At 47.2% G+C, this 23,930-nt stretch overlaps 1 protein-coding gene across 8 annotated transcripts in view; it reads left to right on the top strand.

Moving 5' to 3' along the window:
• The window catches only part of KIAA1549L (KIAA1549 like), a 288,867-nt gene that overhangs the window by 166,199 nt on the left and 98,738 nt on the right, over window positions 1–23,930 (top strand). For 5 of the 8 annotated variants that reach the window (XM_058527179.1, XM_058527178.1, XM_058527184.1 and 2 more), the window contains exons 2-10: window positions 446–790; window positions 3,394–4,011; window positions 5,982–6,097; window positions 8,698–8,917; window positions 9,743–9,876; window positions 15,979–16,141; window positions 17,674–17,733; window positions 21,301–21,345; window positions 23,374–23,525. In XM_058527179.1, coding sequence (XP_058383162.1) covers window positions 446–790; window positions 3,394–4,011; window positions 5,982–6,097; window positions 8,698–8,917; window positions 9,743–9,876; window positions 15,979–16,141; window positions 17,674–17,733; window positions 21,301–21,345; window positions 23,374–23,525 — 1,853 coding nt within the window. The remainder of the gene's footprint in view (window positions 1–445; window positions 791–3,393; window positions 4,012–5,981; window positions 6,098–8,697; window positions 8,918–9,742; window positions 9,877–15,978; window positions 16,142–17,673; window positions 17,734–21,300; window positions 21,346–23,373; window positions 23,526–23,930) is intronic. The other 3 variants (XM_058527182.1, XM_058527188.1, XM_058527183.1) reach the window with 3 other exon arrangements.

Below are 23,930 nucleotides of genomic sequence, written 5' to 3'. Positions count from 1 at the left end.
ATTCTGCTTGAGATGCCTTAGGGCCCTAAACCAACATTTCACTCGGACACACAGTCCTTTCGTTTTGCACTTTGGGTTCTTGGAGGAGGTGTATTCTGGTGTTGTTGGCCATGGCAGGAAGACAGATTCATCTTTGATGTAGGTTGTGACTCGTAGGTGGTATAGAAAAATGATTTAAAATACACCGGTATCTTCCCTATCTGTGCTTAACCATCCCTTCATCAGAGACTCCTTCTCACCAGCCCTGCCCTGGAGGTTAGCTGCTGTATTTGCATATTGTCATTACTTAACTCATTGTTGGAATGTGTGTAATGAGTCCATGATGGGGTGGAAGTGCTGTGAGGTCGGAGCGATCCCTGTCTTGTTTGCCCTTCTCTCCAGGACCTACCACAGTAGGTACTTAATGGCTGTCTGACACCTGACTGCTTGATCTTTTGTTTCACAGGAACAGACAATCTACAGATCACTGTCACCCCCATCCCAGAGTCATTTCCTCATGGGAAATTGTTACCGATTTCACCAACATGGCCTTTCTCAGAAGTCCCGTCTTCCTCGGCAGTGGACAGAATCAAGAATGTGCTGGGCCCGTCCCCTGACAACACCAGCGTGCTGCAGGTCACCCGCACGCCTCCACCCCGGACCCCCCGCAGAGCTAGGGCTCACGGGGACTTCTCTTCTTCCCCTTACCAAGGAAGTGGACACAGCGCCTCCCTTGAGCCTTCCAAGGATTCCACCGAGTCTCTGGTCCAACCAAGACCTCGAGGGGGAGGCGAAGCAGCCGCCACGCCAGGTTTGCCTCATGCCAGCATGCTCCCCCCGTTGTCCACTGTCCCGTCAGGGACGGCCTTGAGCGCTGTCTCCCCGTCCCAGCCAGTGTGGGTAGGGACTCCTTCCATTTCACAACAATGTTCCCCGAGGTCAGACACCTTCACACTTCTCCCCCCATCTTCTTCCTCTTCATTAGCTCCTGACTCACCTCATTCCATCATTTTTTCTAAGCTGGCCACGCGACCCACTAAAGTGCCTTCATTCCCCCAAACAGTTCCAACTGACTCCTCTCCAACTCAGAGCGTAGCTAATCCCCTAAACCCGTTTGCTGATGAAGTGAACCACACTCCATCCAGAAATGCCCAGGATTTAATAGACATCCCTCATCTAGGTTTTTCTGAATCCTCAACAAAGCAGTACTCTGAGCTGTTCCCCATGGAGGGGCCTAGCTCCGCAGGCCCCTCACCCCTGAGTGTTTGAGCTCCCCGGCAGAGCTGGCCCGTCTGTCGCCCCTCCCCTGGCCTCTGGACGTCTTCTTCAGCTTCCAGGTGGAGCGCCCTCAAGGTCAGTGTGGGAAGTGGCTTCAAGTCCTGCACCCACGCAGCCGATGGATGCTGAGGTGGCAGGAAGAGTGTACACCGGAGCGTCTTTGCTGGCTCTTAAGAGTGAAACAGCAGCAGCTATCCAAGAGGCCACGCCTTCACTTTCCCCGACTGTGAAGTCAGTGGCAGTAGAAATGACTGGCAGAAAGCCAGGCCCTGCTATTGCAGATGACTCTGCTAAGCCATCACATTTGTCCCCAGCTCCAGAGAATTCCAAAGGGCCCGCCCTTTTAGCAGGACACACATCTTCCTCTGTGGTGCCTTCCCCTCTGCCTCTCACCACAGCCAGCCACGGACAAGCCAGCCCTTCTGGGGCCGTTCCTGCATCACCGTCGTTTGGGTCAGCAGCAGACTTGCCCACCACGCCTACTCTCTTCCAGCCGGCACAGAATCACGCCTCTCTCTCCGCCACGCCCAAAATGCCAGCTCCTCAAGAAGAGGGCAACAACGGATCACCTCCTACTGCAGCTTCCTCCTCTCAAGCAAATTTCCTAATTTTCTTTCCTTAACTTGGACATCTCCCCTGCAGAAAGAAGATAGCATGACAGCTGTTCTAAAGAAAAATAAAAAGCCAAATTTGACAGTTGCTCTCCAGACCCTTCCAAGGAAAGAGATTCCCAGTCTTCACACGGTAAATGCATTCACTTCTACTTTTAGCACTGATCGCATTTCATCTACTGTCATTACAACTCCAAGAACGCATCTTCTTCCTTCAGAATTATCTCCGCCTTCCATCCCCCCACCCAGACTGTTTCCCCATCTCTGAGCTTTTCCAGCACCACGCCAGAGACTTACGCAGCTGTGATGGACCATTCTGAGTTGTCAGTTTCAGCTTCCAAACAGGTGACAGCATTTCCCTCCCTCGGTGAGGTCTATGATTTCTCAACAATGGGAGACACGAAAAAGCCAGCAATCACAGATGTTTTCTGGAGTTCTCTTTCCGCAGAAACTGGATCCCTTTCCACAGAACCCATGATATCTGGCTCACTGCAGCAAACAAATTATGATTTAAATGGGCACATAATTAACTCCACAAATTGGGAAACTCATTCAGCTTCAGCTACTCCTGCCAGTGGTTTAACGTCAGCTGCCAGTACAATAAGGTCTCGGGATGTCAAAGATACTGCTGGGCACCTAGCAGCTGCAGAAGGCTCCAGCATTCAGGATCCAGTCCTTGGCACAAGCTCTGGCCAGCCTGTTCAACAGTCAGACATTACTGTGGTTGGGAGCCACACAGACTTCTTGTCCATAAGCAATAACAACCATGCTGGAGACTTCCAAACAGCTGAAGTTGAAGATTACCTATCCACAAGTCAACATTCTGTGTCTCGTCCCCGTCTGCAGCTGCCTGCCCATCTAACACAGCCTCTCTTGCTAACCTCTCCAAGTCTAACTTCCACAGCTAGCTTGCAGAACATGCTTTCAGGTGGCATAGAGACGAATTCCCAAATTTCCAGCAACATCTATCCATCTCCTGTGATAAATGATTCCACACCATTCCAGAGTATCCTGAGATATCACTCTCCTGCTGAATCTCATCCTCTATCCACCAGCACCTTTTTCAGGACCCCATCGAAAGTGCTGCTGGCTTCTCAAGCACTCCAAGAAATGGACAGGTGCAGCCACTAATGCAGGTAGTTTGTTTCCTGGTACCCAAAAACAGGTATGACTGCTTCTGTGGCCAAAGCATCTTCAAACTCAACACAGACACCGGAGCAGACATGCCCTCTCAGGATGGCGAATGAGTTAGCAGCCCCACATAGGGGTGTCCTTGATCCTCTGCTGACTTGATTTTTGTGAAAGTATTCAGAATTTAAGTATCCTTATTACCAACCATAGCTTTGCTATAAGTGGCATTCTCATTATGGTTAATCGACTTGATGAGCCTAAGGCTGTTTTGCCTAAATTCCAGAGCACAGAGACTTTTCACCCCAGCAAACCCATAAGTTACATCCATTCATCACCACGACAAGTGACATCCACTGCAGGCTAATGACAGACTTCATTTTTTCTCTCTTTGCAGCGGACTCCTCAGTGTCGTCCAAGGCAGAACCAACAGCAGCAGCAGCAGCAGCCACCTTGTTTTGGAGGAAACCAAGCCCACCGGCCGTGTCTGCAGCCCTGGTTGCTAAGGGGACCAGCGGCAGCCCTTCAGCCATGGCCTCAGGATTAGCCAAGAGCAGTCTGACCACTGCTCTAGCTAAAAATGTCACAAGCAACGCAGCATCTGGCCCAAAGGAGACACCGGGAGCAGCCCATGCAGCCTTCTCGTTCACGCCAGCCTACATGTCTGCAAGAACAGCACACACCATGAGCGCTCACACAGCCATGCAGGGGGACATGGGCACTGCCGTTGGCCTCCAGTCCACAACACACCTCCCCAGGACACCACAAGCCATGCACACGGGCCTCCCCAACCTCCCCCACCCAGACACTCCCAGGGCGTCCACCGCACGCCCGCTGACAGTCCCGGCGGCCTTGACATCCGTCTCTGCAGCAGTAAGGGCGACCTGGTGGCCGCCTGTGCTGGCAGAGAACACGAATGCTGCTCTTCCTGCCGCGCCAACTGCTGTGGCCACGACGGGCAGGAGGACATCCAGCCTGGAGTGTCAGATGTCCAGTAAGCTCCTGGTGAAGACGGGTAAGAGTCCGCTCTCCTGATTCTACTTGACAGCAGCAAGCACTTCCTGGCCTCGGAGATGTGACAGAATTACTAGATTTCTCTGAGATCAGTGATTCTCAACCAGGGGCGATTTCGCTCCCCCTTCCCCAGGGGACATTCGACCGTGTCTGGAGACGTTTGGGTGTCTGCAGCTTGGAGGGCAGGAAGGGTGCTCCTGGCGTCTAGTGAGATAGAGACCAGGGATGCTGCTGAACATTCTGCAGCACACAGGATGGCCCCACGACAGAGTAATCCAGCCCAAATGTCAGGAGTGCCGAGGTTGAGAACCCTGATCTTTATCAAGTGACAGAGGAGAGGGGGAGCGTTAGGTGACACAGATTCTAGTACTGGGATCAGTCCTGCTATAGGAGGCCCCTGGGAAACCAGTTCTGCCAGTGAATCTGAGAAAGCAAATGTACACCAAGTTTTGCCTGTAGAGTGAAGCAGTGATGTCCCACATGAATGAATGATGTGATTAGTAAAATACAAAATCTTGGGAAGTACCACAGAATTCAGAAAGGCTTTTTGTCTTGTATTTTCTCCATCAGCAGATACTAAAAGTGCAGCCACAGTACCCTCTGTGGGCCCAGGATTTCTTTTGATGTTAAAAAAGGAGACCTTCTGGAAAACATTGGGTGGTGGGTGCTCTCTTTCTAGCCCCCACCTCCCAGTTGCAGCAAAGCAGGCCAAGAAGGCACAGGGTGCTTTTGACAGTGTGGTAGTGTTTGCTATAAAAAGCGTTAGACACATTATTTGAAAGAGCATGCCAATGTTGACTGCTCACGTCCTGCCTTCCCCTTCACCCCACAAAGAATTAAGTGAAATTATATCTTGAGACAGCCTACTCTAAAACAGGCAATTGTGAAACCAGGCATTGCAGAAAGTACAGTGTCTCTTTCTATTTCTCAACAAATTTTACTATCTGGTTTTCGACTCTTCTTCCTCCTCTCTCCAGATCTACGCCTCCTCCTCTGAGTGGCAGGCAGCCCCAGCCACGAGATGCAGAAGTCTGGGACATCCTCCCTCCCTCTTCTTCACGACCTCCTCACCCCAGCCACCCCCAGTCAATTACCAGTTCCTTTCGGTGCTGCCTCCTGAATGCCCCTTCCCTCCACCCCCACTGCCTCTTCACTGGTTCACACTGTCATGATCTCTCACCTGAATTTCAGCAACCACAGCCAGACTTCTCTCTCTGCCTTCAGACCCCCGCGTCCCCCGATCTGCTCGCCAGTCTGCAGTCAAGGGAGCCTTCTAAAATGCATGCCTTTGCTGAAAACTTCACTTCCTGTTGCCCTTAGGACCAAGCCTAAACATGTGTTCTGGAATAGCTCACTTGCACCTGGTCTTCCCTCCGCTGGGTGTGGGTGGGGCAGTCCCTCCCCTCTTGGCAGCTCACTCCCAGGAAACCTTCCCTGAGCCCCACCCCCTTGCCCAAGTCAGGACTGGATGCTCCTCCTAGGCTTCCCTTCAAATAGCACCTGTCACCTGCAGTCACAAATGCCTTTTCTCCGTCTCACTCCACCCCTCTCTCCGTCCCACTCATGGGGTGGGGCTGGCACCTTCCTGATTTGGGGTTGTTTAGGCTGCAGCACCTGCTCAGGGCCTGCACTTGAGTAAGCCCTCAGGGAGTGCTGCCCCGGAATGTCCTTCCGTGCAGGCCCACCAGGGTAGGCACTGCTGAGCCCGGCTTCCGAAGTCAGAGGCTGCATTGGTCAGAAGTGAAGTGCCACCAGCGTTCTAGCTCTCTCCCCACTAGGGCCACCCAAATGGCTGGGCCTTCTTTCCTTAGGCCTTTAGTGGGACCAGCAGAGCTGCTACCCCAGCCCACCCCTCTCGGTGGTAGACCTGTGCTCCTGCGGGAGGCGGTGGCTTGGCTGGGAGGGGGGAGGGCTTGGTCAGTGAGAGGTCTGCAGCCTCACCTGATGACCGTGCTTCTCTTTGCCCCACAGTTCTCTTTCTGACCCAAAGGAGAGTGCAGAACAGCGAAACTTTGAAGCTCAGTGTAGCCAGAGGACTCACGCAGGCCTTGCGGAAGGCTTTCCAGCAGAGTGATATCTCGGCTCATGTAAGATCCTTGGTTTTGTAATCAGACCAGTCCCTCCATGTCTCCTCCTGGGTCCCGAGTATGTTTAGATTGTTTTCCTCCTCCCTGGGCTCCATAATCACACTGCCCAGAAGGAAGATCTTGCTTCCTTTTGGCAAATAGCTAATGTGTGGTCGCTGGAGAAAAAGGTCTGATTTTGAAATAGAAAATTGAGGCTAATTGCCTTATGTCTGTTTTTTTTTTTTTTTTTTAAAGCCCAGATATACTGTTTTAAATTCTCTCATTATCCTGTTGTTTGGGGAATGTATTTAATATTGTTAGTGTAATTTTCCAGAAACCATCCATTTTTCCTTTATCCTTTATCTTCCTCACCATTGTAAATAGTTAGTGATTTATTTCTGGATATTGAAAAATTATTTTGACTTGTAAATTGAGTCCAGCTTTGCTTAAATTGCCAGCAGCAGACGGGGAAGTGAACATTTTTTCTCTCCAAATGCTTTAATGCCAAGTACTGTCTAATGGCTGCCAGCTGGTTTCGATGGCATGTCCGAGTGGTGGAGGCCTTGATTTATACTCTTCTGGTTTGATTCCAAGTTTTAAAGCAGTAAACGCAACTGGCAGTCGTTGGACAACCCTTTGCACCACTTAGAAATGTTGCTCTGGTTTCTTCCTTTGCTGCTTGGTTCTACAGCTGCCCTCAGCTTAGTGGTCCCACCACCACCAAGGACAGGAATGAGGTTTAGTACCAAGATCGTTGGTCATTGTCAACCTCTTTTATATAATTCTGAGAAAAAAAAGAAAGAAAGAACTGCATCCCATGAGAGGCATCTGTGGTTTCTGCACCAGAAACATTATTTGAAAGTTGAAAAGGTGAATATTCCCATTTGGTTGCCTGACAGTTTTCACTCAACTTTGGTCATTTGCATATCATCACAGACAGCTGTCACAGTTAGTACATATTAGTTTTTTTAAAAAAATTGGCTCATTTTTAAAAACTTCAATACGTTTCTTTTGAAAGGACATTTGATATTACCGCCGTAAATGGAAATCAGGATTATTTGCCACAAATAAGAGGTAATCATAAAAATAAGAATAACGGAAACAGCTTGTTAAATTTAGCTAGACATTGTGCCTTGCAGAAGGCTCTCAGGCTGAGCCTGGTTTCCCTTTGTTAGTTTAAAAATATGATAAGCAAGATTTTTTTTTTTAGTGCTGTCGAGTCAATTCCGACTCATCTCGCCCCTGTGCACAGCAGAGCGGAACCCTGCTGGTCTTTTTGCGCCATCCTCTCCCCTTCCGGTGCTCCATCAGAAAATACTCTGCCTCTATTCACAAGGTTTTCATGGCCAATTTTTTGGAAGTAGGTGGGCAGGTCCTTCTTCCTCATCTGTCTTAGTCTGAAGCTCCTTTGAAACTTGTCTGCCATGAGTGATTCTGCCGGTGTTTGAAATCCTGGTGGCATAGCTTTCAGCAGTATAGCAGCATGCAGCCGCCACAGTATGACACCCCACAGACGGGTGGTCATACTGTGGGGTGGGGAAAAATCCCGGGTGGAGGCGGTGAGAGCGCTGGAGCTTAACCACTATACCGCCAGGGCTGGCTGGATGAAAGAGACGTTATAGGTAACTAGTCCCCAAACTGAGATGTGCTCCTTGAGACATTTATAAGGATTAGAATGGGAGTCGCTTTCTTACTGGTGATTTGGTGTTGTTGAGTGTGGTGTCCATGTTCCTTCCAGAAGTGTCTCTTGTTTTACCTAAAGTCATCTGAACGCCACCTGTAGGAGACAAAGTAGAGGGGAGTGCACAGCATGGAGGGGCCGAAGGCATGCCCAGCCCATTGCAGATCCGTGGTCTTGGTTTCTTTGGCAAATACACGTGCTGCTTGTAACGGAGATGCAAGAATAAGGGGGGGAAGTGGGTATTAAAAATACCCTGCACTGTTAATATTAAACACCAAGAAAGCAAAACAAAATAAGAATAAAATCAAAAGCCTCAAAATCTTCCAGGTGGGTCAGAAAGAGCTCAGATCATCAGTGTCCCGTAGGACTCAGCTGAAGGAGAAGCCCTCCACGGCCCAGCCCACCTTGGTCTTGAATCGACTCACAAGCCAAGAATGCAATGAAATCTGAACAGTTCTTCTCTCAGCTTCTAGAGAGAGGAATTCACTTCATTTACTACCTGACCCTTGTTCCGAAGGTGCCCTCAGTTAGTCCATCATTTCTGCCTTTTAATTTTCGTAAATGATGAGAAATATAATAAACCTGTTTCTCCCAGCATTCCATTCCCTGGAAATCTCTTTTGTCACTGTCTCTTGTCTGCCTTCTTGAGTGATAATTGGTGCTCACATGTTTATACTGGGGCACTTAAGGAATCAAAACAAAAACCATAGATCAATTCTATTCCATGTAGGTTCGATATAAATTGTATATTGTTGCATTCTGATATTTTGAGACTTGCCAATCCGCGTATGCTTTATAGGATTGTTAGAATATTTGTTGAATGAGAACATCCTGTTCCCTAGCCACGCTAAATAACAATTGTAGTTCTAAGAAACACCAAGAAGAACTTAAAGTACCGTGGAAATAAACACTGAGTTCTGTGGGTCCATTTGTTTTGTAGGTGGACATTCTGGAACATTCTCATAACGTCACAGTTGGTTATTATGCTACCAAAGGGAGGCTGGTGTACTTGCCTGCCGTAGTGATCGAAATGCTGGGTGTTTATGGGGTCAGCAACGTCACTGCAGATCTGAAGCAGCACACCCCAAGCTTGCAGTCTGTGGCAGTGCTTGCCTCCCTGTGGAACCCCCAGCCCGCAGGCTACTTCCAGCTGAAGACAGGCAAGTACCTCAGAAAGAGAGGATTCCTGTCTGTTCTGGGATCGGGGGCATACCAAGAGGACACCTGTGTGCAAACTCCATAGCGAGCTTCTCCGTCGTCTCTTAAAGTCCCTGTGCACCTTCCTCAAAGAGCCCTGCTAATCAAATGTCTAGTTCCCTGCACATCAGCCTAAACTTTTCCAACCCTGGATTTGTTAGAAATATTCCTTCATGGGAGCCTTCCTTCCCAATTTATATGATTAGTACTTTATGAGCACCAAGTCCTGTATCTTTTATTTTTCTCTGTGTTACTAGCGGCTACTGATAAGAGTCGAGCATCCGTGAAATCTGTGCTTTGGAGCCGCGTGTTTCAGATGACAGAGTCAGAGTCTCTGAGCTTGGGCCTTCGCCTCCTTCTTTCAAGCCCTTGGTGTTTCTGATCTCGTGGTTTCCAAACCACGAGAGTGGAGACACCATTAAATTGAAAGACTCAATCAACTTAGTAATGCTGGTCAATTGATGTTTTTCCCCCCAAAGAAATGGAAGGCATGATCCCTCTCAGGTTATTTCTGTCAGTCCTGGAGCAGATGTCGACAAATTCCCATCAAATGACATCACAAAATCCTTTGCATTGGAGGGAATCTCAGGTTCCATCACACTTTTAATTCTTCTGTGTTATAAATCATTTTAAGAGCCACTTCCAAAACTACAACCAAACCTTGTCTGTCACTATTTGCCTAGTTTCTCTGATGTAAAATCATGCTGTTTCATATCATGACTGCCACTAAGTCCAAGGGGCCAGGACACGGGACTTTGGTGAGCACCGAGCTGTTCCTCTCCTTCCAGTGCTGCAGTTTGTGAGCCCGTCTGACAACATACAGTCCTGCAAGTTTGCTCAGACGATGGAACAGAGGCTGCAGAAGGCTTTCCAGGATGCCGAGAGGAAAGTCCTGAACACCAAGAGCAACCTGACAGTTCAGGTGAGGAGGAGGGCGCTGCAGCGTGCAGCTGATGGGGGCCAGCCATCATGCAGACGCTGGCAAGCCACTCGGTCCCCGTTCCAAAACTGCCTGATAAATGCAACTTTGTACTTCAGGTGTGTGATGTAGACAGGAGAAGGGGCCACTCGGAGCCACTGAGAAGAGTCAAGCTGTCATGGTGAGGGTGTCTGGGGTATGGCCGTAATAGGAGGGATGCTATGTTGCTATGTACCTTCTATGGTTTGGGATTTTATACTTAAATAAGTATAAAATGTGAAGCTTCCTCAGGTCTTCTTGATACATTGATTATTTTAAAAAACTGAACTAGATATGCTATATTTGTCCAATGTCTACTCTAAAATGAATGAGTTCTAAATAATTAACTCACTGAGACTTCCCTATTCTGTGATGTGCATCCAGTTGTTTTCCAGACATCCACATAAACAATCACCTTAGTTTAAACACACACACACACACACACACAATTTATATTTAGGGCTTGCTGTGTGCCAGGACTGTGCTAAGTGTTTTACAGATGTTTTGCGATGTAATACTCAAGACACCCCTCTGAGGTATTATCACCATCTCACAAGAGGGAACTGAGGGAACTTCAGAAACTTCCAGAAGGTCACACGGTTGGTAAAGAATGGAACAACGACTTGAGTCAAAGCCCATAGTCTTAGCCACTAGGCTTACTATGAAACTTTTGGCAAACACTTGAATCCTTTCCCAGGAAGATCCCCTCCTGATGTACTGTATTTCAGCTTCCTGGATCGACAGTAGACACGCCACCAAAAGCCTTTCTCAGACCCAGTTTCTGCCATTATATAGATAACATTCCCACAAAAGACAGATGCCTCTTGATGATACTCATCCAGCCCCCAAATTTCTCTAATTAACTGTGCTCTCCAATGTCTCTGTTTTTACTGAACTAAAGCCTTTGCAATTAAACCCAGTAGTTTTAAAATTGACATTTAGCATAAGTGAATTATCAGCAAAGCCAATATGATGTAGAAAGCATACGATTTAATTTGAATGAGCAGTTTTCCTTTTCTAGATTCATCTGAAGTGAACGTGGAAGTATCTCATTATGATTTGGTTCATATTAAACTAAGATCTAAAAACGTGTTGTAGACGTAAGATTATCTCAGGAGTGTGACTCAGCTCCTTTGAGGGAGGTCTTTCTCTTTCTGAGTGGATCCGTGAGCCTCACAGGTGCACGAGCCTGGGTAGAGCTTGGCAGCAGAGCATACTCTAATTGCATTCAGGAAGCATAGACTTATTGAGTGCCTGCTATTTATCAGGCACTGGGAGGGACACCAAGATAAATAAGCTGCTCTTGGCCTTAAGAAGCCTCCCTTGTGTTGTATCATAGTCATAGGCCATGAGATGAAACTTTGTAAAGCAAGTTAACAAACCTTCCTCAGAAAAACTACAACAGGTAATTCGAAAATTGCATCTCAATAGATTTTAGATGCTCTTGAACATTTCAGCAGCTCTTGAAATGAATGGATAATTGGGAGAATTGTTTTATTAATGCTGTTTCACTTTTTGCCTTGGCTGACGGGAAGCCCAGAACCAAATTTGTTGCCTGGAGTTTGTAACCCTCTAGGCCCCTATATCATGCATAGATACCTATAAGCTAACCATCCCCCTGGGGTTGTCTTTTGTCTCTTTTCCCTGGACCTGGCTTTGTAATTAATAACTTTCCATTTTATTGTACTAAATATAATTTGTGGGGCACCTTGGATCCTTTGTGGAATAAGATCATGTAAATATTTAATTAATTTTAGAGAGTCGTTGAAAAGGTGACTTACTAGTTTTTTGTTTGTATAGCATCAATATTAGGGGCTAGATTACGGTAGACTCGGTTAGGACTTTTTTCATTGTAAGTGACAGAATCCAGGCACACAAAGCTGAACCAAGACGAAGAAGTGATTGGCTCATGTAACTGGAAGGTTCACAGCTTATTTACTTCAGGCACAATTGGATCCAGGTGCCTACATAATTTCTTCATGAAAGTCTCTCTTCATCTCTTGGCTTGCCTCGCCCTGGGCTGACATCATCCTCAGGCCCCATGTGGTGGCCCCTGGCACCTCCATATTTGCCTCATCCTTATTGCTCACAGTCTCGTGGAAACAAAGTGTCTTTTTTCTGTCATTCCAGTACAAATCCTGGGATTAGCTCTCATTGGACCCATTTGGATCATTTGGCCGTTTCTGGACCAGTAACTGTGGCCAAGGAGATGAAATGTCCCAATCAACCAGGCCTGGCTCAGGTGCCAGGAACTTGGGTGTTCCACCCTGGAACCAGGGTCCCACCCTGGAACTTGGGTGGGGCAGCCCGCCACAAAGCACATGAACTGATGGGAGAGAAGAGGTGTTTCCCCAAGGAGAACTGTGGTGCTGTTAGAACAGAAAGGAGAATGGATGCTGGGTAGGCAAAACAACAACTTTCCATTCTGTCAGCGTCATAGGTCTAATTAGCTAAATGAATCATGTCATGGGTGAATGGGAAGTAAGCGATGATGTCAGAAGATGCAAGGAGTCTACGTGTAAAGGGGTGTTGGGAAAGTGCCCCTGGAGGGGCTGCTTCTACTGGGGACAAGGCATGACCTACAGGGAACCTTGGTCTCAGGCCTATGGACCTCTTCTCATTTATGAAGCTAGTGTTAAGCAGCTACCAAGAATAGTCACACTTTTCTTATCTGTAAAAAAATGAGTATGTTAAAGATGACACAAATAAATGGAAGGACATTCTGTGCTCATGAATTGGAAGACTTAATATTGTTAAGATGTCAGTATTACCAAGAGTGATCTACAGATTCAATATAATCTGTATCAAAATCCCAGTGACTTTTTTTTTCCAGAAATAGAAAAACCATCCCAAAATTCATATGGAATCTCAAGGGACCCTGAATAGCCAAAACAATCTTGAAAAAGAAGAACAAAGTTGGAGGTCTCACACTTCCTGACTTCAAAATTTACCACAAAGCTACAGTAATCAAAACAGCATTGTAATGGTATAAAGATAGACATATAGACCAAAGGAAGAGAATAGAGAGCCCAGAAAAAATCCCTCACATATACGGTGGAATAATTTTTGACGCAGGTACCAAGACCATTCAGTGGGGAAGGGACAGTCTTTTTAACCAGTGGTATTGGGAAAACTGGATATCCACATGCAAGAGAGTGAAGTTGAACCCTTACCTAATACCATATACAAGAAATAACTCAAAATGGATCAAAGACTGAAATGTAAGAGCTAAAACTATAGGACTCCTAGGAATTAATGAGGAGAAAAGCTTCATGATGTTGAATTTGGCAATGATTTGTTGGATATGACGCCAAAAATATAGGCAACAGAAGAAAAAAATAGATAAATTGGACTTATCAAAATTGAAAACTTTTGTGGATCAAAGGACACAATCGACACCATCAAAATGCAACCCACAGAATGGGAGAAAATATTTGCAAGTTGTATATCTGATAAGGGGTTAATATCCAGAATACATAAAGAACTCCTACAACTCAACAACAACAAAAAACAACCCAATTAAGAAATGGGCGAAGGACTTGAATAGACATTTCTCCAAAGAAGATATGCAAGTGATCAGTAAGCCCAAGATATGCAAATGACCAATAAGAGAAAAGATGCTCTACATCAGTAATCACTAGAGAAATGCAAATCAAAACCACGAGATACCACTTCACACATATTAGGATGGCTATGATAAAAAATAACAAGAGTTGGTGAGGATGTAGAGAAATTGGAACTCTTGGGCATGTCAAATGGTGCAGCTGCTGTGGAAAACAGTATGGTGGTTCCTCGAAAAATTAAATGTAGAATTACCATGTGATCCAGTAATTCTATTTCTGGGTATATAGCCAAAAGAATTGAAAGCAGGGACTTGAACAGATATTTGTACACCCATGTTCATAGTAGCATTAGTCATAACAGCCAAAAGGTGGAAGCTACACAAGTGTCCATCCACAGATGAATGAATAAATAAATGTGTATATACATTCAACGGAATATTATTCATCCTTTAAAAAGGAGAGAAATTCTGACATATGCTACAGCATGGATGAACCTTGGGGGCATTATGCCAAGTGAAATAAGCCAGTCACAAAAGGACAATACTGTATGATTCCACTTATAAAAGATATTTAGTTTTGTCAAATTAATAGAGACAAAGTAAAATAGTGGTTGCCAGGGGCTGGACAGAGGAAGAAATGGAGAGTTGGTGGTGATTAAAAAGTTCTTGAAATGGATAGTGTTGATGGTTGCACAACAGTGTGAATATACTTAAGGCCACTGAACTGCGCACTTAAAATGGTTAAAATGGTAAATTTTATGTGTATTTTACCACAATAAAAAAAATGTACCTCACCTGGCCGAGCGCAGTATGTATAGAGGTACCCGTAGTGCAAGCTCTGTAGGCTTCTTTTCTCTACAGTGAGATTTAGTTTTGTTGGAAAACAAAAAATAGAATGTTTACAATAGAGATAAAGGTTGAAGTTATTTTAGTTATTATTGTTTTAGGTGGCGCACAGTGAGGTCTTTTGAATTGTTAGAGAGAAGTGCCTTTCTTTTTGGTACCCTGGAAAAAAGGCCTGAATACCTGTGGCTCAACCACATTCCAGAAATACTTCTGAAGAGTTGACCAGAAACATTGACTCAGTCTGTCATTAATCATGGACTGTAGGCTCTGTGTTAGAGAATTAAAAAGGAAATTCCACTTATGGGAAAAAGTAGGAAATAACATGAAGCTCTTCTTATGACAGTCTTCTTAAAAATAAGTTCCAAGGGAAAGTTACAGGGGTGTTTATGTCTGAACAAACAAAGGTCTGGGAAAGACCAGCTATCAGTCAGCTCCCTGCAGGAAGAGAAGGCACACTCAGATAATGGTAATTTGAGGAGAGTCCAATAATAGGGACCCTTTGCAGAAGCATGGGCAGGCTCTAGGGAAACCACAGGACGGGGCGGTACCCAAGGCTGGAAGAGGTGGGAGCAGTTATGGGAAGCCAGAGGCCAGAGCTGCCCAACAAGAGCTGTGTCCCCACAGGGAGTCCCAGACACTCAAGCTCTGACCTCACTGCCCTCCCTCTCTCCCACAGCCTCCCAAGCTCCTTTTAGCTGAAGCCAGAGAGCAAAGGAACCCATTGAGGTGGTCCACAGGGTCTGCCTCTGGGGGTGTTGAGTAGGACATGGTAGGGGGTGCAAGTGCTTCTGGATGGGGCAGGGGCAGACACCTGGCCCAGAACCTGACAAAGACGGTCTCACCAAGTTGAATGACTTCCTCTGAGTCTGTTTTTCAAATCTCATCTGTGGGATATTTTTATCCATACGTTGACCCAGAAAACCTCATTTTCCAGTAACTGAAAAAGTGATTTGGACAAAATGCAAGAAGAAAACCACATCATCTCATAGTAATATTTACATATTCTATATTGAATTAAGAGAGCACAAGGAAATGTAACTGCTCTCTACAGAAGTGATTTTATATTTCTGAATTCCTTTTGTCACTGGGTTCAGTCACTCTGTCCATCGCTGGGGTGGTGATCAGCTGTGTACGTTCCTGTCCCTTCAACTTTAAAATTCCCCAAAAGTTTGACTCAGGCTTGCTCTGTCTGAGCAGTTTAGCTCTCCCTAAATTTAACATTCCTGTGCTCTATTTTGTATTTTCAGAACTACAAAAGTACCCTGGGACAATTTAGTCCCCAGAAAAGATACATACACCTGGTTAAAACCTGCACCCAGACTGCTTGGGTTCGAATCCTGGCTCCGTCACGTATTAGCTGTGTGACCTTGGGCAAGTCCCTTGGTCATTCTGGGCCTAGTTTCCTCCTCTGTAAGGGGAGTCATAACTGGACACACCTCCTGGGGTTGTGGTGAGGGTTAAATGAGATAGGGATGCTGGGCACACAGCGAGCCACCAGTAACTGACAGCTGTTGTTATTCTTGTCTCTTCCTTGCTCTGTTTCCTCCTCCCTTCATTCCTACCCTCGACTTCTGCTGAAACTTCTCCCCGGCCTCCATAAAACAGACCCTCATCTTATTTGGCGTGTCTCCCTTCCCTTCCCTCCTGTGTCCGTTCAGATTGTGAGCACGTCCAACGCCTCCCAGACAGTCACGCTGATGTACGTGGTGGGCAACCAGAGCTCCTTCCTCAACGGCACCGTGGCCAGCAGCCTCCTCCGCCAGCTCTCGGCTGAGCTGGTGGGGTTCTACCTCACTTACCCGCCGCTCACCACTGCCGAACGTGAGTATGTCTGTGTCCTATGGGGACTCTGCCATTTTCCCTGGGCCCTTTCCCCATTTAGCAAACATCTATTGTGCCAGGCCACGTACTAACTCTTTTGTCATAAAAGAAAAACTGACATGTGATAAATGGGGATTGAATTGATGATAACTTTATTGCACATTGAAAAAAAACACTTACTAGATGCCTTTACTCTTCAAATATCCCTTATCTTGTTTAATCCTCACAACCACCCTATAAGGTAGGTGCACAATTAGCCCCATTTTGCAGATGAGAAAACTGAAGCTCCAAGAGACGCCCACTCTTACATAGCTAGGGAGACATGGAACCTGGATTTGAACCCGAGCGGTCTGCCTTCTGACTTGCAGTACCGCCTGGGAGGGCATCTGTCCTCGTGGCAGTCTGGGTTGCTATGTTTCCTCCACTTCCGCCATCAGCAGATGTTCCTGGGCCTTCAGCCCATGCCCTGGCTGTAGATATCATAATGCAGCTCATTTGCCATCAGCATCGTGACTTCACTCGATGAAGTCCCGTAGTCTTGTGGCCTCGTCCTCCTCTAATGCTTCAGTTGCATAATTGTCATAACCATGCAGCAGGCACAGACTTCAAAGACGATGCAGCCTACATTTTGTACCCAAACACTTCCTTGGTAGCCAAAGGAAGTAAAGATTTGTGCTCTTAAATTTAATCGGTACATTTCTCAAGGTCACTGGGCACGCTTTCTTTTTTTTAATCCCATATTATTAAAATTGTTTCTCTTTCCTTCTGTGATTGTTTTTGACATTGTAAATAAATGAGATGATGTGTGTGAATGTACTTAGCACACCACAGCCACTCAAAATTTTTTTTGAACATTGGTTTAATGGCAAGCCTTTGAGAATTTCCATGTCATAAGGAAGGATGACTCTGGATTTTATGGAACAGATGATGTCATAAAAGATGGCATTGTGTCACATGGCAGCATGTGAAGAATTTATTTTCTCTCATCATCTTGATATTCTGATAATAATAACGACAAGAACTAAGACTTATTGAGTACTTACTGTGGGCCAGGCCCTGTGCGAAGCCCTTTACATGTGTTAACTCTGATGCTCACCACACCTGTAAGGAAGTGGGGCCATTCATTACAAGCATTTGGCTACTAAACTCGGTCCTTGACATTGGAAAAATCCATTCAAGAGATCATTATTCCTAAAAGTGGTAGCGACGGTTGGATGATTTTTAGGTAGTTAAGATGGGTTCCAGCTGCACGTCTTGATAATGCAGATGTTCCACTGGAGAGCATTTTGATGCACAACCTGAAAGAGCAGAAACCCACCAACCCTAGAAAACTCTTCATCTGCAAGTTAGCCCTTTCCTGAGCCTTTGTTTTTTGAACAGCAAGATAGTTTTGGCTTGTATGTCCTAGAGTTCCCAAGACGATAAAGCAGGCCTTAGTTGCTTGATATTTTATCAACTATGTTCATTTCCCCCAACGGTATTTACGTATAAAACCTGTGGCAGTAATTGGGCGTGTTTCTTGTTTGTCTCAGCACTGGAATATCCCAACCTTGACATATCAGAAACAACCAGAGACTATTGGGTAATTACAGGTAATCTCTTATTTTATTTCCCCTTTCACCCTCTCAGATTGGTTTGTTTTTTAAAACTGCATGCCCTTTAGCGACAGGATTAGGATCTTTTCTTGGGTCTTGTCTTATAAGTCAAGGAGTTACTTCCACAGGCCCAGAAGTGGGTGGATAAGCTGAGATAAGAAAAGACATCACACTGGAGATGAATATTGGATAAACAAGTCAAACAGCTACCTGGAGAGTCCCAGCCAGTGGCCTCCTCTTTGCAAAAAGTGGACCCATCAGAAGGGACAGCATTAACCTGTGGAAGTCTGGGGCATGTCCCTGTGAACGGCTGTCTGTCTGTTTAAAGATGGTAGGCCTTTCTGCACTGCCCTCCGAATCCCCTGTGAAAGTCAGAGGAATGCTGGGCCTGCCCTTTCCTCTCTCCCTGGCCTGAGGCCCACGCCCACACTCATCCCGCTGGAACCCAGGCGTGTCCTGACTGTGAGGGTGGAGGGAAGTGGAAGGGTGTTTTGGTGGCATTTTCTTCTTTCCCCTTGACATTTCCCAGCTGAGCTTTATGAAACAGCAAAAAAGTTCTTGTTTGTGTTTTTCAAAAGCCAGACAGTAGCTCAGAAATCAGAGAAGCAAGGGTAGGAGCAAAGAGAGAAGGGATGTTTTTGGGAGGAAACGTGGCCAGCCCAGCAATCAACGGGAGGGACGGCCGGAGGACTATGTTAGTCTGCTAGGGCTGCCATGACCGAGTGCCATAGACTCGGGGCTTCAACAGCAGGAATTTATATCCTCACAATTCTAGAGGCTGAAAGTCCGATATCAAAGTGAGGGCAGGTTGGTTTCTTCTGAGACCTCTCTCCTTGGCTTGTAGACGGCCACCTTCTCCCTGTGTCCCCACGTGTCTATGTCCTAATGTCCTCTTCTTATAAGGACACCAGTCATCTTGGATTAGGGCCCACCCTAATGACCTCATTTTACCTGAATTACCTACCTCTCTCCAAATACAGTTGCGTTCTGAGGTCCTGGGGGTCCGGGTTCAACCTGTGAATTTGGAGGGACACAATTCAGCCCATCACAAGGAGGGAAGAGAATCCTGCAAATCATGGGAGATGGGCCTGGGCAAGCAGCCCAGTCTGAAACTCCCTTCTTCTTTCTTCCTTCCCCATCTCCTCCCTCATTTGCCATCCCAGACAAGCAGTAGATGGGCCGCTGCCTCGAATACTGACTAAGGAGCACCCCCCTGCTTGATGAAGCCCGCTCCTCACCTCTCCTCAGCTGCAGGAAATTGCATTTCTGTCTCCCCCACAGAGCTGTGGATATGCAGAGATTATTTTACCTGCTAAGAAGGCAAACTAAAGAAATGTGTTTCAAAAGGAAAAAACCCCACCAGTTTATGCCCAAGAGCGAGACAGTGCTCACCCACGTACACGTGTTTTGAAGCCAGCAGGTTATGTAACATTTACAAAATCACATTTCCTCCACCAGGAATGCTGGTTTTTGACTTGCAGATATCTCTCTCCTTCTGTTAACTTGAAGGTTTATGTGAAATGGTAGGACATTCTCTCTGAAACTCGGCTGTCCTCGACCATGTCCTGTTTCATCCTTTCCTCCTGTCCCTGTGTCTTGCCCTGTCTCTATCTTAGTGACATAACCGTAATAAAAAGCTCCACACATGGTCTTGTTTCCAGAATTCTCCTGGGACTTAAGGCCCTCCCCACTCTCCTATATAACCCTCCCTTGTTGCTGCTGTTAGCACTATTGGTCATAGAATAAACAGTGGCCTCCACCTCGTGTTTGTGGCTCGTGGCGTCAGTTAGTTAGTGCTTTGGGGGTGGGACCAGGTCTCAGGATGAGCCCCGCTTCTTCCCTGTGATTCCTGACCCCTTGTACACCTGTGGGCAGCCACCACCAGCTTTTATTGTCACTCACGGAAGGGGTAGGAGACAAAGAGAGCTTTGTTCAGCCTGCTCAAACCCACAGCCCTTCAGTAACCCTCTGCCTTTCACACCCGGACGGTCGTCACGGCACCCGGTCCTCTGCTCATTGCCAGCAGCCAGGAGGATTTGGAGTGACTTTTCTTTCTGTAGTTTGTGTTACCAAACCCTGACATGTTCTCATCTGTTTTCCGACTCAACTTACACTAAATGTTTCTTCACACTGTGCACTTCTCCCTTCCCTGAGTGTGGGCTCCTCTTTGGTGGAAAATCATTGGTTTAGGGTGACCTCTGCAGTCCTCTTTACAGAGAGTCCAGGGGCCACCCCGCTGTCCCTGGATCCTGTAGTCAGGGTTGTATGTATGAGGCAGGATAGGGATGCGCAGACTTCGTATTGCTGCCTGACACAAGTGTGCGCCCATCTTAGGTCTACTCGTCTGTCTTTATTTCACCCACCAGGGTCAAAATATCCCAGACTCAACAATCCCAGGGTTTCTTCTCATCTCAGCTCTGCTATGTACTAACCTAGTGTGTCTTTGAGGAAATCACTCAGGTCCTTAGGTGTCAGTCACGCTCTCACCTTTAGAATGAGAAGAACATATGAACGGAGCATTCAGGTTCTTTCAGCTCTGAATGTGTGAGTCAACCACGAGTAAAACAATTTAGTTTGAATACAGGAGGCTGAACCAGGCCTGATGGTTGGAAGTTTAGAGCCCACTGCAGTTGTAAATACAGAAGGAACAAGAAACCAGTGATGTCACAGCCACCCAATCTTCCGGAAGAAGCTCCTTTGAACACCGCTGGGGACCTGCCCGCCTCCTCTAAGCTGAGTCAGTGGTGGCTGAGGGTGGGCGGCTGGGGCCCTGGCTGATGCGCTGAGGAGCTGCTGTCTTCTTGGGCACCTGCGCCAGGGTCCATGCTCCCCTACTGTGTCGCCTTCTGTGTGGCTGTGAGAGGTATGAGCACACACCACTTTCCACTCCCTTCCAGGCGGGCGGAGAAGGCCAGGAGACTGAGGCCGGCCGCACTTCTCAAGAGACAGGAAAGGAGCCACAGTCCTGGAGCACAGTTCTGTATTTTCCATGTGATCTCCTCCTCTAGTAAGGCTGTGTCTAGCAAAGAAGAGGGCACATTCGAACAACAGCAATAGCTGCCACTTATGGGCATCCTCTCACGGGCCTTGTAGCACTACGCTGGAAGCACTTTCTATAAAGTATCTGTTCTTTTTTTTTTTTTTGTGAGGAAGATCAGCCCTGAGCTAACATCCATGCCAATCCTCCTCTTTTTGCTGAGGAAGACTGGCCCTGGGCTAACATCTGTGCCCATGTTCCTCTACTTTATATGAGATGCCACCACAGCATGGCTTGACAAGTGGTGCGTCGGCACGCGCCTGGGGTCCGAACCTGGGCCGCCAGCAGCGGAGTGCACGCACTTAACCGCTATGCCACGGGACCGGCCCCCTAAAGTATCTGTTCTTCACAAGGACACAATAAGGAGTAGATTATGATCCCCGTGTTTCCAGATGAGGGGCCCAGAGGAAATAAGCTACTTGCCTAAGAACACTCAGTAAGGGGGATCCAGATTCAAACTCAGGCCCTGGCGCCAACCCCCAGCTCTCTGCCAGCTGCCTCCTAAGAAGGATACGTTCTCTTTGCAGACCCAGCGATGAGGCACATGGGGACTGTCCAGTTATTGATTCCAGGTAACTCTGTGGCGGGTTCCCACAGCCTCCTGCACTTCTGTGGAGGTTTCTTTTCTCCCTTTCAATTTTTAAAATTGTGGTAGAATACACATAACATTCAATTTACATTTTAACCATTTTTAGGTGTACAATTCAGTAGCGTTAAGTACTTTCACAGTGTTCTGCAACTGTCACCACTATTTCCGGAACTTTTTCATCATCTGGAGGCTTTGACTATTCCCTTTGATGTCGGCCCTTAATCGTTGCTGGGGTTCCCGTAAAGTACATGGTGACACCCTCGACTGTCCTGTGCCCCCCCCCGTCTAGCGGTCAGGGGAGGCCAACTTAGAAGTGAGCCTTCCGAGGTTGGTTCTGTAATCTTACTGGAGGGGCGTCTGAACCAGCCAGGACGTGGGCTCTGCTCTCTGGGCCAGGAGGAAGGCGATGTCAGCAGGGGCTCCGAGGGGCCTCTCTGGGACCTGTTACGGTGGGGACAGCGCAGGAGGGTTTTATCTTTGTTTGCAGGAATGCTGCTGACAGATGAGCTAGGAGTCCCTCACAGGGCCCTAGGAAGAGAGCTGCTTTATATCCTCCCTAGGGATTACTTGGCATTTATGGCTTCAAAGAAGTAATTTCTGAGACTCAGCTGTGGGTTTTATTTCTCTCTTGATTGGTTTAAACAGCATTCTCTGTCTCTCCTTGTCATCAGTTGCTTGATCTGGTACTGTATGGAATGTGATCATAAGAACAGCACGTTTTTTATATCCAAGATATTTCCATATCCCATTAGATGGGTGGTGTTAATGGTCTTTGGCTGGATGCAGTAGAATACCCTTTATCAAATGAAAAACCTTGTATTACATTCCCAGCCGATGTAGTTGTGGTCCCTTTAGGAAGATGAGAATTGTTTTTCGCATTTTTAATTTTAGAGATGACTATGTTGGAAGGCAGTGTTTATGTGTTTGGGATGAAGTGTGCTTCCCAAGGGACTTGGAGGAAGGACTGGACTTCTGGGGTAGGCAGCAAAAGGCAGCGGCCCCGGGCTTGTGACCACAGCAGTCCTAGGACGCCCATAGTGTTCATTAAAATCCTCCTCCATGCACAGGACATTGCCTGGAGTTCCATCGTTAATGCCTTACCTCTTGATTAAAGATGATCCTGGGAGTGGAGGGAGGCAGCAGTGGAGGAGGGGTGGGACGAGAAGAGCTCTGTTCACCTTCCACTCACCCGGCGCTGGGCTAAGCTGCTTTAGATGTCTTGTCTCATCTCAACCTTGGAGCCCGTTAGGAACACGTTCACTGTGATGTAGACTTTCTTATTTCCTTCTCAGTGAGGAGGACTTGGACTCAGAGAGTGCCAGTAATTTGCCCCAAATCCCACAACTGGCCCGTGCCAGCACTGAGAGCCCACTCTTTCTGTTACGCTGTCCTGCTCTCAAATAGGAGAGTTCCTGAGAGGCCTCGCGCAGCTCCAGGGGTGGGTCCCGAAAGGCCCTGCAGAGGAGGGCGGGATGGGGGCACGGAACAGATAGTTTGCCCAGGTGTAAGGGGCTGGGGTGCAGGATGGAGCTCAGAGTCCTCAGCAAAACTGTTGAGAAGGAGGAGTAAAATAAAGGTAGCCCTGAGCCAGGGCTTCTGCGTGGGAACCAGTAAAAACCCAATTAGCTGTACCCACAGCTGTGTTGTATTCCCATATGGACTCTTAACAACGCATCCCGTCTTTAGTAAGGTTTGATTTAATACAGCAGCGTTAGACATGTCAGCTCACAGAGGAGAGAGCCAGGCTCTGGAGGTACACAGGCTTGGGTCTGAAGGCTAGCTTTGCTGGTTACCAGCTGTGTGACCTCAGACAACTCCCTTAACCTTTTCAGCATCTATAATGCATGGATAGTGATTCCTACCTCCTGGGGCTGTTGTGAGGTGAGGTAAGAATGGCCAAGCCCTGACCTGAGGTAGGCGCAGTGTCCTTCAGTGGCCTGTGGTGATTATGGTTTCTGAGTCAGCGGGGAGTCTGTCCTCTGAGCAGCCGCTCTGCCTTCTGCATCCACAGTGCTGCAGGGTGTGGACAATTCGCTGGTGGGCCTGCACAACCAGAGCTTCGCCCGGGTCATGGAGCAGCGCCTGGCCCAGCTCTTCATGATGTCCCAGCAACAAGGCCGGCGGTTTAAACGGGCCACCACCCTGGGAAGCTACACTGTGCAGGTAGGTGTGTGTGAAGCCACTGGGGTCTTCTAATAAATGTGCAGCAATGTGCGTCCTGAGACTAAGTGTCTTGTGCTGTGTGCAGAGGAGCACCTGTGCTGCACGCCAGTACTCAACGTGATGGAGCCAGTTACTCAACGCTCCTCTCAGGTTTTGCTGTTAGCTACCCCCTTGATGTCCCACTACTAGATTGTAAGGGAAGGAGGTCTTGGAACAAATTCTGCACACATACAGATATTTATTAAACAAGAAGTTATTGGTAAGCATGCAGAAACTACTCAACAGCCTGTGCTGTAGGCTTGAGGAAGGCTCAGCTCTCAGTGCTTTCAGGCCTTGTCACCTCCACTCCTGTGAATGGCAGATACCACTCAAGTGTTCCAGGAGCAGGATTCTGTTATCCTTATT

Source organism: Diceros bicornis, chromosome 31, assembly GCF_020826845.1.
Source record: "Diceros bicornis minor isolate mBicDic1 chromosome 31, mDicBic1.mat.cur, whole genome shotgun sequence".
NCBI lineage: Eukaryota > Metazoa > Chordata > Mammalia > Perissodactyla > Rhinocerotidae > Diceros > Diceros bicornis.
The sequence above is the reverse complement of the archived record's forward strand: the minus strand, read 5'-3'. Positions and strand labels throughout refer to the sequence as shown.